The sequence below is a fragment of the Cebidichthys violaceus genome, unplaced genomic scaffold (assembly GCF_023349555.1).
Source record: "Cebidichthys violaceus isolate CVI_PGR_0920_01 unplaced genomic scaffold, fCebVio1.0.p SCAF_8, whole genome shotgun sequence".
In the NCBI taxonomy this organism is placed as follows: Eukaryota; Metazoa; Chordata; class Actinopteri; order Perciformes; family Stichaeidae; genus Cebidichthys; species Cebidichthys violaceus.
In genome coordinates, this window is record NW_027176964.1 from 17,159,939 (window position 1) to 17,172,452 (window position 12,514).

A 12,514-nucleotide genomic window follows, 5' to 3' on the forward strand; every position below is an offset into this window, starting at 1 on the left:
TACGACTCCGTCACTTTCTCATCTCGCCGCTTTAACACTCAGAGAGAAACATGAAAGTACAGAGAGACGAGGACACACAGGTCTTGTGCTCACTGCTGGAGGTCTGACAGCTCTTTGGAGGTGTGTGTGTGTGTACTGTGTGTGTATGTGTGTGTGTGTGTGTGGGGGGGGGGGGGGGTCTCTCATTGGTGCACCAGACATGCTTTGACTCACTGTGAGACCCCACCCTCCACAGTGCTGCAGTGGTGCACATCACGTCTTCCTCCTTTCCTCTCCTCAACCCTCCCTGCTCTCCATGTACTCGGCTCTCCTCCTCTCCCGTCGCCTCCTCTTTGTCCCCTCCTCTCTCCTCTCTCTCCTCTTTGTCCCCTCCTCTCTCCTCTCTCTCCTCTTTGTCCCCTCCTCTCTCCTCTCTCTCCTCTTTCCAGATGGCCATATTACCAGTGGGCCTTTTCCATTCGTTCTCTGGCACACCCATGACGCCCCGCCCGCCAAAAAGGCAATACCCTTCCCTCTCCTCCATCTTTCCTTCCCTCCTTTCCACAGCTCTTCCCCCCTTTTCTCCCCCTTTCCCAGTCGTCCTCTTGCAGACTTCCACCTTTCCTTTCCTTTCCTCTCTTCTCTTGCTCTGCTTTCCTGCTTCCCCTTGGATCGCAGCCAAATGGTAGCCCCCTAAATTCCTTCTTCCCCCTGTTCCCTCCTTCTCTCTCTACATCCATTCGCCCTCTGACAGACTGCCACGCTCCTCCTCCTCCTCCTCCTCCTCCTCCCTGACATGAGTTATTCTTCTGTTGCACAGTATTTGGAAAACCATGAGGTCATCATTTTCTCCGCAGATATACCATAACCCGAAATGAAAAGCCTCGACTTCAGCCTGACTGAAATTATCCTGCTGAGTCCGCAAACACACACACACACACATACACACACACACACACACACACACACACACACACACACACACACACACACACACACACACACACACAGGCAGTTTGTCTTTGCAGAGGCAATGTAATGAAGTAGAGCAACAATAAGGACGAAGAGATCCATGCCTGTTACACAAGCGGAGGTCAGTAGTCACAGTTCTTGTTCTACTTAACACCGTCACTTAATGTACACCGCCCATCAGTCCCACCTTCACAACACCCTGGATCAATGAGCGACGGAGCGCAAGCAGCCGTAAACATAAAAATGCCGTCGACTTGTGACTTTGACTTATTCTCTGGAGCAAATAAAACAGCGGCTACAGCAGCCCGACTCAGAGACACATCTGAACTGTAATTAAGCTTTGATTAAATATTCAGGAGATAACAAAGTCTCATTTAATCCACACAGATAAGAGTTAGGATGAGACGGAGGTAGGGGAGAGGAAAGGATTCCAAAAAAAAAGGAGAGAGATGGAGAAAGGGAACGCACACAGGCAGGTCCTCTACTTAGAGAGAGAGAGAGAGAGAGAGAGAGAGAGAGAGACTGCAATGCAGACACCTTTTAGCGTCAGCAGCGGTCTCCAGCCATGCGTGTGCTACCAGTGTGTCTGGATCTGCTGCTACAGCCTCAGCCTCCTTTGACTAAAACGCCGCGAATCAACGTCACCATGGAATCAGTGGAACGATGTAGAATGATGCTCTGGAGCTTCATCGACGAGGAAGTATCGACATCACGTTCTCAGGTCCAAAAAATGACCCAAATGAGTTTGTTCAGCCTCTTTCTGCTCGTCTCCGTTTAACATAATCGTGAACTGAACATCTTTCTAATCAAGCGTGTTCATTTTAAGATCAATCAATGATGAAAATAATTGAACAGAACACATGAGGCCCGGAGCCGTCTAATGACACAGAGACCGAACAGTGAGTAATGGGTTGCTATAGGAAACCCGTCATTAGCGCTTGTCTTCCTCTCAACGGGACGGACCGTGAGGACGGCCTAACAGTCGGACGCACACTACCACATTACGAGGGGAGACACAGCAGAGCACACGGCTACGTCTAGTCATCACGGCCATTTTTAGCTAGTTTCTGACATGTTATAGACAGTTAATGAAGTTGAATTGTTAGTTGCAGCCCTGGTGTACATGCTTACACACTCACACGTGTGTGTGTGTGTGTGTGTGTGTGTGTGTGTGTGTGTGTGTGTGTGTGTGTGTGTGAGAGAGTGTGGGCATGCGTGTGAATTTGCAAATGAACAGATGGAGATCTAAATCCAGTGATCACAAAGATGTAAACGGAACAGAAACACGAGTTACAGAGTGAACTGTGAAGTACCAGGATGTGCGTCTCCACTCACCATGTGAATAGGCGTGCTGGTCAGGTCTCTCTCGGTGACCAGTCGGTCCTGGTCCGTGACGTACAGGCCTTTCTGGGCCAGGGCCTGGATGACGGCGTTGTGTCCCAGTAACGGTTTGACGGCATCGCTGCGGAGGATCAGGCTTCCCGCCCGGCAGTAGAGCTCTGCGGACTGGAGCAGGCAGGCCACCGGAGGCTTCAGGTGCTCCTGGTTGTACTGGTCCCGGTATAAAGGCTCCACCAGCTCCTCTGGTACCGCATCTGGGAAAAGACACAAGAGAGGACACGCGAGGGTGAGACATCATTTTGATCGATATGCTTCTCCCGTCCTCCTGAGACACAACGCCATCGACAGACGCAAGCACTGAATGCATGCAGGCAATAAAAAGGCCATATATTTTCGATATTTGACAGTCTTTGTTGTTACCATGGCTACATGTTAACAGGGCCACAACCAGCTCAAAGCTGGTACAATATAGTCACACAAACACAGAAGAGACGCACCATCTTACACCACAAAACCTCACCGACATCATGAGTGAAAAGAGATATTTTCACAAAAACACAAGCCAGAAACGAGGCCAGTTTCAGGCAGAGAGCGTCTTTCCACCCTCCACGTCTTATCTTACCGAAGATCCACACAGGACATCTCGTGAGCACAGAGCAACAGTGTGTGTGGGTCGTGAGTGTGTGTGTGTGTGTGTGTGTGTGTGTGTGTGTGTGTGTGTAGGTGGACGTGTACGTTACAAAGCATGGAGCACCTTCTAATCGACTTACCTCATACAGTAAATCTGATTTCAGGGGAAATAGCTGAACACACACACACACACACACACACACACACACACACACACACACACACACACACACACACACAGCTACACTTCCAGGACTCGCTCACTCTTTCCTTCCTTCTTCACCAAACGGTGTTGATGTAAACCACATGTTGTGACTCAGAGTTATACAACACCAGCCATCGCTTTGTCATTGAATAACATATGTACTCTATCTATGCACCTACATCCCATGTGTGTCAGGCAAGTAAAGGAATGTGTGTGTGTGTGTGTGTGGTGACACACTTTAATAACACTGTGTGTATTCCCGGTGTGTGTGTGTGTGTGTGTGTGTGTGTGTGTGTGTGTGTGTGTGTGTGGGGTCATTTCCTCTCTGTCTGCCTCTGAATCACAGCGAAGGAAACGAAGGACATGAAGAGGACTCTATCGCTGAGGTCCAGCCTTCTGCTGGTCAGAGACAGAAGAGCTCGACGCAACAACACAATGTAGCGTCTGAAGCTCAAACCATCCAACTTGTGATCAAACATCTGCAGTTTTCCAGTGGCTGTGGTTAGTGCAGCTCTACCAGGCCACAGCTCCGGGTGACGAACAGAGGTATTTAAAGCAACAGGCCGATGTGAACCACATCAACATCTACTGTATATAAACCATCAGAGATACAAGCTTTCTTCTTCACACTTTAAAGTGTTTAATCAGAGAAGCTTTAAGCTTGGAGGTTAAACTCCTTTAAAGAGCAGCAGCACAGAGAGCGGGCTTTTTGCTAGATTTCATAAAAATCCGCCTCGTCAAGTAGAAACCCTCTCCTTTGTGTTGGCCATCAAAGAGGAAACGGACAGGAAGTAGCTGCCACAGGAAGTCCAGGCACGAAGAAGACCGCTCCCCTGGAGACCCCCGAGATCACAGCTCAGCACACGCACACAACGGCACGGTCAGCAGAACTACAGACATGTTCTGCTAGGGGAACCATTTCTGATCTCTTTTTTTACAGGGATTTTATTTCGTTAGCTTTGGTTCATAGGTTGTGTGTTCGTGGTGTTGAACTCCCACTTTGTACAGATCATTATCACGTGACAGACTAGATAATACAACAATACTTCAAATACTTTAAACATCATGAAGCTATGGAGCAACAGTAGTTGGAAGTCCAACATTAACTCTCTCGTCTTTGGTCTCCTAAGGGACACGTCTGTCTCTCCTCTACCTTCACCACCGAGCTGAGAGGAAACGTGTCAATCCGACGTTTGCCGCCGGTCAGATTTTTACAACTTTACCTGAAAACAGCTGGCAGCTAAGTCCCAAAAAAAAAAAAGGACTCCATGAGAGCGGTGAGAGTGAACCATTGCTTTCTACCGCCTGAGCTGCAGGAGGGACGCCAATGATCCATCGTAGCATGTTGCTACACGATAGCTGATGGATAATGTAATATATGTAGTTAGTTAGTGGAGAGTTTAAACCTGGGTCTGCTGAAGCACAAAGCCAGCACACACACACACACACACACACACACACACACACACTGAGGCATCTTGTGTCCCGCAGTTAAACTTTTGACCTGAATATTTTGCGTATTCATAGATCGTGGATTGTATAATAAGAGAGAGGGAGCAGATGTGATTCTGACAATGTTTAAAAAGTGAATTGATCTTTTTTTTGTGGTTAAAGACTGAAGGCAGAGCAGTTGTTAGTGTCTTAAAGCATGTCAACATGGAGACACATCAGAGTGGAGACAGTGAAGCTGTGCTCTGACACTTAATACACACCAACTCACAGGCTGTCTGTCTCAGTACTATCAGTCCAAACTTTAAGATTTAACTTTTTAAGTTGTTTCTTTTTTTTTTTACATCTGAGCTCCACCAGATTCAAACCATCCACCCAAACTAGGCCACACAAGGCTCTGAGGCCTGCTGGTGAAGTGGGCCACCGTTTGTCGGCGGTGCCGGGAGCTGAAAGTGTGTCACTAGAGGGAAGGGAGAAACCAAAAAGGCGGCAGGTCGCGTTGAACCAAGACCTGCTGATGTCCTCTACCTTGTGCGTCTCCTCAGCACCAGTGAGTCACTCAGGTACTGTTGGATCGGCGAGGTGCGATCCAGAGGTCTCTCTTTTGATCCGGCTCTCTCTAGGTTTGTCTAGAGGAGTTTGAGGTGACGGGAGGTGCGTAACATTTAACAGTCAACAACAAACAACACCGTGCAAAGTAGAAACGTGTAAAAATGTACTGAGAAATATTAAATAAAGTGAAACATAAGATAAAGTGCTCAAACAGACAGATAACAGGACGATAAACAAGAGAGATGTAAGCGGATTCTCTGTATTCTGACATTGTATAGAGGAAAAGATAAAGTGTGATGAGCATCAATAACCATTTTGATCAGATATTTAAGAACATGTTGGCTGCATGTAAACCAGTCGGAGGGAGTTTGGTTTTATTCCAGAAGCCATTAGACTTAAAAACCACCAGACTGACGCATTTACTCTTTTTAGATTGATTTTGTGGGAGAGAGAGAGTGAATGTGTTTGTGCATCCTATTGTGTCCACATGCATCGAGTTGTTCTCACGTTGCTCAAGAGTCCATGTATCTGTTGGTCAGCAGTAAAGGCTGCCGGTGCACATCTGTGTCACATAACAGGTTGAGCCTCACTTCTGATGCTGAATAATGAGCATCAGGCAAGCAACAGGTTGGACCAATGACAGATGAGCAGTGATGCTGTCAACAAAATACAGGAACGAACCTTAAATACTCACTTAAAGGATAAATAGGACTAATAGTATTCTGGCTTTGGAGACCAATTCCTATTCAATTGCTGCTATTTCACAGACTAGACCGAGAGGAACCATGCAGTCCCCTGTGGTCCAGCATCTGTCTGCGTCCCTACACGTGTTGGAGGATCGTCCTAACGACTGAGAGGCGCCACCTACCCGAGCCGAACGCCTTGGCCACCAGCCACGTCAGGCTGCACGAGATCTTGGCCCTGGTGAAGTCGTAGTGGTCGAAGCTCTTGATGGCAGGGACGATGAAGGTCCGTCTCATCCCTCCGCCGTCTGCAGCATCTCCCATCTTCTCTCTCTCTGTCTCTCGCTACTACTCAGTCAGCCAGAGGAACTCCTCCCGCCTGCGGATGACATCCCGTCCACAGGAATTCAATGCAGAGAAATTTCCCCTTCTCCTGACAAAAAAAAAAAAAAAAAAAACTTTGCGCGTGGCCTGGTTGTTGGAGAGCACGACGACGTTGGATGAACGCAGGGCGCTGCTCGCTCACGCCTTCATCCGCTCTTTTGATTCTGAACGCTCCAGAGGAATCCTCAAACCCGGAGAGCGCGGCGCAGTTCAGGCTTTCCGCAGACCTCCTCCATTCCCTGACGTTATTCTCCTCGGCTTGTCCGACATAACGGCGCAGCTGTGCGTCAGAAGGAGGAGAGCTGCCGTCCGGACGCCAGCCGAGGGCCCGTCTTCTCACGCGTTACCCGATCACTCCGCTCGTGTACATGTTGTTCCTCTCTTTTCTAACTGTTTCTCTCTCTCTCTCTCCCTCGTATCTCCTCCGCGGCGTCTTCTCTGCGCTTTTTCCTGCGGCACCGATAGGAGGATAGAGCGCACTGCGCACGCGCGATCCACCCACCCCTAGTCTATTCAGTCCTGACAGGAGTCATCATAAAGTAACACAGAGCAGTTCACTGCTCAGTGGATTCAGACTAAATCACAAATTATCTTGTATATATATATATATATGTATATATATGTATATATATATATATATGTATATATATATATATATATATATATATATGTATATATATATATATATATGTATATATATATATATATGTATATGTATATATATACATATATGTATATATATATATATATATATGTATATGTATATATATACATATATATATATATATATATACACATATATATATATATATATATATGTGTATATATATATATATATGTATATATATATATATATATATATATATATATGTATATGTGTGTAGGTCTATAGAGCTGGAGCTATAGTGGCAGATGTACAGACATCATAATAGCTGCATATTTATGAAGAAGAAGAAAATGATCTTCTCCACTTCTGAAGGTATTTATTAATTAGATTGTATAGAAGGCAGACTAGACGAATTTCAAATCAAAGCATCTTCTCTTTAGGATTCCTTGAAAGAGTCTGAAGGACGTTCTATTCAATCTGCTTCAGTCACTTCATATTGAACCTCTGATATGAAGTGTGACCCTGAGGTAGAGGTACTGACCGGTACTACTTATTATTGTACAGTAGTTCTGTTAAAAGATGTGAAAAAAAGGAGAGAAATGTTGATTTTAAGCACAAAGCACCATTTTGTCACCATCCACACACCGAAGTGTCAACGTTCATCACGGAGCTGTTTACATGTTTACAATAAGTAGAGTCGGGTAATACATGTTCAGATCATTTCATTTATTTAAAGAAGTCATCAGTACAGACTCTTTAGGGCTGGAGACAAAATGATAAAGGAATGTCAGCACAAGGGAATGTGCACCTGGTGAAATACCGCTGCACACACACACACACACACACACACACACACACACACACACACACACACACACACACACACACACACACACACACACACACACATGTTTTCCTGGCTTCACCTCAACGATTAAGAACATTGAAATACACTTAATCCATAAAATGATGTTAGCTGGTAACTTTGTTTGTTTTTCAGAACCAAGAACGTTTATGTATTTCTGTACGGTGTAGAAGGTGCAGGTTGTTAATATCAAGAGTATTTTCCATGGTGGTGTTGTGTCTTCTCAAGACCGAGACGTTATAGCTGATCAGTGAAATTAATTTTAAAAAACACCTCAACACAATGATTTGAATCTGCACACAAACATGAACGCTTGAAATAATGATAATCAAAATTAATGTTTGTTTTTATCTCTTTTAGCTCTCAGACACCAGAACAGTAGTGTTGTTGGACGCTGGCCCTGCAGGTCCTGTGAGGAGCAGTGAGGAGCAGTGAGGAGGGTGGAGCGACGTCGCCCCCTGGTGTCCACAGTGGGTTCATGCAGCAGAAGAGATCAGGAAGTGCGCGTCACATATTGGTCAGTAGATGGCGGTCCTCTGTTAGAAATCAAAACCATTGTTCTGCTCAACAGGCCGTCTTCACAGCGTCCTCTGTCATCACCACTGAGTTGATCTTTTGAACGCTGTGTTGAATCTCCCTTCACCAACAGGTTTAAATATGAAACGACGTGTGTGTGTGTGTGTGTGTGTGTGTGTGTGTGTGTGTGTGTGAATACTCCACCGCCGCTGTTATTAGTGTTCAGACAGTAAACATGACTCTTCCTCTCATTTCTCTACAAACGCTTTGACTCCACAGCAATTTATTTAAGGTTATTGCTCCTCCTCTGAATCACCTTTGTCTGCACCTCCACCCACAGTCATTTGAGAGTCATTACCAATTATGATGTAATTAGCATTCTCAATGTGAATGTTTGGTTGTTGCTGCTGCTGTTGCCGGTGCAACCTGCCCTCACCGTTGTCTTGCTCAGGTGGCACAAAGGGGCCGAGGCGAAGTTTTCTAGCCAATAAAAGCCTCATCTTCTCTTCATCCAGCAACTGAGCTGTTGTGCACTCTTTGATCAGCTGCTTTTGGGACTGGTTCAGATTCTTCAGCCTCTCCTGCCGCTCGATCTCCCTCTTCACCAGCTGCTCCGTTTTCCAGATCTTCCTCTGGTTTTGAATCTTTGCTCGACAGAATAACTTTTGTATTTTCCTGTCGAAGCTCCGGTTCTCCTCCAGCGGATTTATTGTTCGCAAAACCAAAGGGAGGCTATCTCTGTGCATGCAGTTCTCCAGCGGCAGAAGAGGGATGACCGTGTTGTACTTGTGTCTCTTGTTTATGGAGTTGATGAGGGCAGAGTCCATCTCCACCTCCAGCATGCGGGTGTTGAAGTTGCGGGTGAGCAGCAGGAGGGTGAAGGCCGAGTTGTTGATGGCGTCCTCTACACACCTCAGAGTGCTCTTTCCTGGGATGGCAAAGTCCCCGGAAAAAGTTGCACCATCACTACCAGCGGCCGCCATCACTCTTTCCCTCATGCTCTCGGCCACATCGTCGTCCTCCGGCGCATGCAAGATAACAAACGAATAAAATATTGCCTCTTCCTCCTCCTCTTCGGCATCTCTACCGACTTGCATTTCCTTTGGAGCGGGCATCTTGGGTAGAACAATGTTTGTCGCGGTAGGTTGGGCAAAGGTTGGTCCGGTGGTTTGGCTGAGAGTCTTATTCTGAGCGATAAGACTGTGCGACTTACTGCCCTCTGCAGCTAAAGCTTCATCCGTCTTTGAGTGGTGCTCTTCTCCAGACAGAACCGGGTGACTGGATCGAGGCTGAGACGCGAGGGATCCACTAAGTGCGTTTGTTGCTTCACATTCGCTGACGACGAGGGCGGGTTTGGTCTTTAGTTTGGGTTCATCGGATGTTTCTGGAGTTACTCTGTCATCTTGAACCAGGGCTGTCGGAGGTATACTGATCTCTAGATGAGTGGGGTACGACGGCATGGAAGAGGTCACCTGCAGTGGGCTGGGCAGGCTGTGAGCTCTCTCTGACTGAGGCTGAGGCAGGGTGACTCTCAGAGTTGCGTTACCTTCGTCCAGGCTGCCGAGAGGATCGCGGCGAGGCCCTGACACCCACTCCGTGAACTGAGGCCCGCAGACGACCTTAGCTTCCTCCGCGAGGTGACCGCGCTCCAGCTTCTCACAGCTGCTCGCTTTCTGCTCGTCACTGGAAAGGGCTCTCTTGTAGGCCAGATTCCTCAGACACGGATCACACAGCCTCTGTTCTGACAGAACCTTGAAAACACGAGCCAACGGGGCCAGAGATCCTCCTGCAACCTCTCGAAAATGTCCGCAACGAACGGCAAAATCCTCTAATTTGCCTCCACTCATCTGCCACTTTTCAACTAGCTGGGTAGCGAGGTGGCTGTTCTTCAGCCTCTGGAGTTTGTCCAGGGCCCGCTCCTCTTTCTGGAGAATAATCAGACATAAGGCATGTACGATGTTCTCTTCAGGAGACTCGCCCAGCTGGAATGTCAAGCTCAGCAGCCGCTCCGGAGGGGCTTTGACTAGTATGTCCAAGATGTCTTTCAGTCCCGTCCCCTGATCTTCTTGCCCCCCGTGACTCATTTTCTCAGTCTAACCTGCTACTCGACCTTCAGCCTGTAAGAGAAGCTGACAGTAAACTTCTTGTTGTGGAGCAGAGAGGAGCACAATGTTGTATGAGCATTCTTCTTTCTGTAAAGAGATCAAAAAAGGTAGTATAAGTAGCCTAAAAGACATTTAATAGATCAAACTGGATCCACCACGATCAGACACTAGAACAACTATAAACCGGATGATATTACTCACCTGCATGGACTCCAAGGAGCCATAACAATGAGTTGAGTGTGTGTGTGTGTGTGTGTGTGTGTGTTGCTGGCTCAAATAAGGAAGTCACTCAAAGTATCTCTTCCAGTGGAGTTGGACCGGTAGGAAGCTCGTCTCTCTGAACAGGAAGCTCGTGGTGCACCTTTGAGGTTTACCACAGGACACCACCAGTGAGTCTCCTCAAACTTTTATGGATCAAGTTCATCGACTGTGCACGTGTCAGTCGAAGACCTCTGCTAGCTTGAGACTTTGACACAGCAGGCTGATGATGTCACAGGCTGTGAAGTAAGGGAGCTCGTGAAGGACAAAAGGCAAAAGCAGGAAGAAGGAAAAACAGACTCCGCCTTCCAAATCACTTCTTCTTTTTACTTTGAGTACATACTTCAAAGTGCGTACTATTGCATGCAGTATGTATTCAGTTGAGAATACTACTTTGTAGTACTACTACTACTACTTTGTAGCAACTTGGCACCTTGACCTTTGACCCCCTTTGCTCTTATATCCGCTCTGCAGAGCACTGTGGGTCAGAACAGCCACATGAGCGCGCTGACACGTGTCCTGCAGATTGTGAGCGGATGCAGTACGACATCCCGGTGTTTTTGGCTCACTGCATTTGACATCCTATGCGTTGGGACTTACCGTGAGTGTAGAAGCTGCTCTGGCTCCTCCTGCACAATGGGCACAGAAGAGAGAGAGAGAGAGAGAGAGAGAGAGAGAGAGAGAGAGAGAGAGAGAGAGAGAGAGAGAGAGAGAGAGAGAGAGGAATTCTGGCTTTTCTTCCCCCCTCTCTGCTGAGAGGCAAGTGTATTTTTATCCACGGAAGGAAAGCTCCAACCCTGTATTTACCAGGGGTGGGGTCACGCCACGCAGAGTGCAAGCCAGCATCAAATCCCCGCACTACAGCGCAGACAGAGAGCCTCTCTGTTCTCACCGCTGAGTGCAGCGTGAAATGTTTACTGCAGGACCACTTCTGAGGGATTACAGTAACTCCATAGGAAGCGTGGTCTCTGTGTGTATTGTGGCATCGGTGTGTATGTAGTGCATATACAGGGTGAAACATCGCCATTCAGTTGAGCTATATGGCAACATACCGCCAAGACCGTAGCGTTCTGGTTCTAAACATAACCCCATGAATAGTGTAGCAACTGAGGGACTGTGTGGAAATCATTAGAGGACAAGTGGGAGGGGGGGGGAGGTCTGAAAGGACAGTAATGGCACTTTTATATAACTTCAACAAGGGGTGCAGTTATCTGGGTTTGGGACTATTTCTTTGGTAGGATATGAACACGTCTGCGTCTTTATTCCCCTCGGTGTCGTACCTGAACCGCAGAGATTCTACCGCGCTGAAAGGGCGAGCGGCTCTCACCACGTATTTTGCCACTGCTCTGTGACATTCACAACCCCTCCTGACTCATGTTTCCTTCTGCTGCGAGGGAAAACAGCGGTTGCTCCTCGCTGGGGGGGGGGGCAGAAGCAAATACAAAAATAACGCTACTTGTACCATGCACCAAATATTGACTAGATGTATCGCAGATCTTTCTGCGCGCCCGGCTCCAGGTCACAGCATCAGATGGGTCTCAGAATACGGTGTAACGCCGGCACTTGTCATTCTCAGGTTATCAAAAATGCAACAAGCTCTTACTTGGAGGACTTTAGATAAATATTTCAGCGTGAGATTTTACTATTTTACTCGCCCCCCCCCCCCCGTTGTTGTGCGTGCCCTCCAGAAAATATTGCATTTAGCAGTTGTTTTGTTGACTTTTGGTGAAGTGTTAGAGCGGCGTGCCGTGTTCAGGCAGTCGGTGCTGTTAACAGCCCTTTGTTGAGTTAACGTGTGCTTGAGTTTTTACAGATGCCTGTAGTGTCAGAAAGAGACAAAAGGGACCATCTAAGATTGTGGAGGAAAGAGTTGATACCAGGAACCAGATCCAAAAAAAAAAGGAGCAAGAACCCATCCCTATGTATGACAGACAGTCAGACACACAACCTAACTGACGCATACATCAC

General features: G+C 47.2%; 2 protein-coding genes across 3 annotated transcripts in view; both read right to left on the reverse strand.

The window, feature by feature from the left end:
- Positions 1 to 6,661, reverse strand: part of camsap2b (calmodulin regulated spectrin-associated protein family, member 2b) — a 24,974-nt gene extending 18,313 nt beyond the window's left edge. For both annotated transcript variants that reach the window (XM_068738064.1, XM_068738063.1), the window contains exons 1-2: positions 5,997 to 6,661; positions 2,287 to 2,546 (exon numbers count right to left, since the gene is read on the reverse strand). In XM_068738064.1, the coding sequence (XP_068594165.1) occupies positions 2,287 to 2,546; positions 5,997 to 6,135 (399 nt within the window). In that variant the 5' untranslated portion in view covers positions 6,136 to 6,661. The remainder of the gene's footprint in view (positions 1 to 2,286; positions 2,547 to 5,996) is intronic.
- An 852-nt stretch (positions 6,662 to 7,513) lies between these two features.
- On the reverse strand, positions 7,514 to 10,753 carry ticam1 (TIR domain containing adaptor molecule 1). Its single transcript, XM_068738067.1, has 2 exons — positions 10,490 to 10,753; positions 7,514 to 10,375 (listed from the first exon to the last, which is right to left on the reverse strand). The coding sequence occupies exon 2, from the start codon at positions 10,265 to 10,267 to the stop codon at positions 8,477 to 8,479; it is 1,791 nt and encodes a 596-aa protein (XP_068594168.1). The 5' UTR covers positions 10,268 to 10,375; positions 10,490 to 10,753; the 3' UTR covers positions 7,514 to 8,476.
- Positions 10,754 to 12,514: the final 1,761 nt, after the last annotated feature.

Excerpts from the sequence above, each read along its gene's own strand:
- ticam1 (XM_068738067.1), bottom strand. The coding sequence starts at position 10,267 with ATGAGTCACGGGGGGCAAGAAGATCAGGGGACGGGACTGAAAGACATC.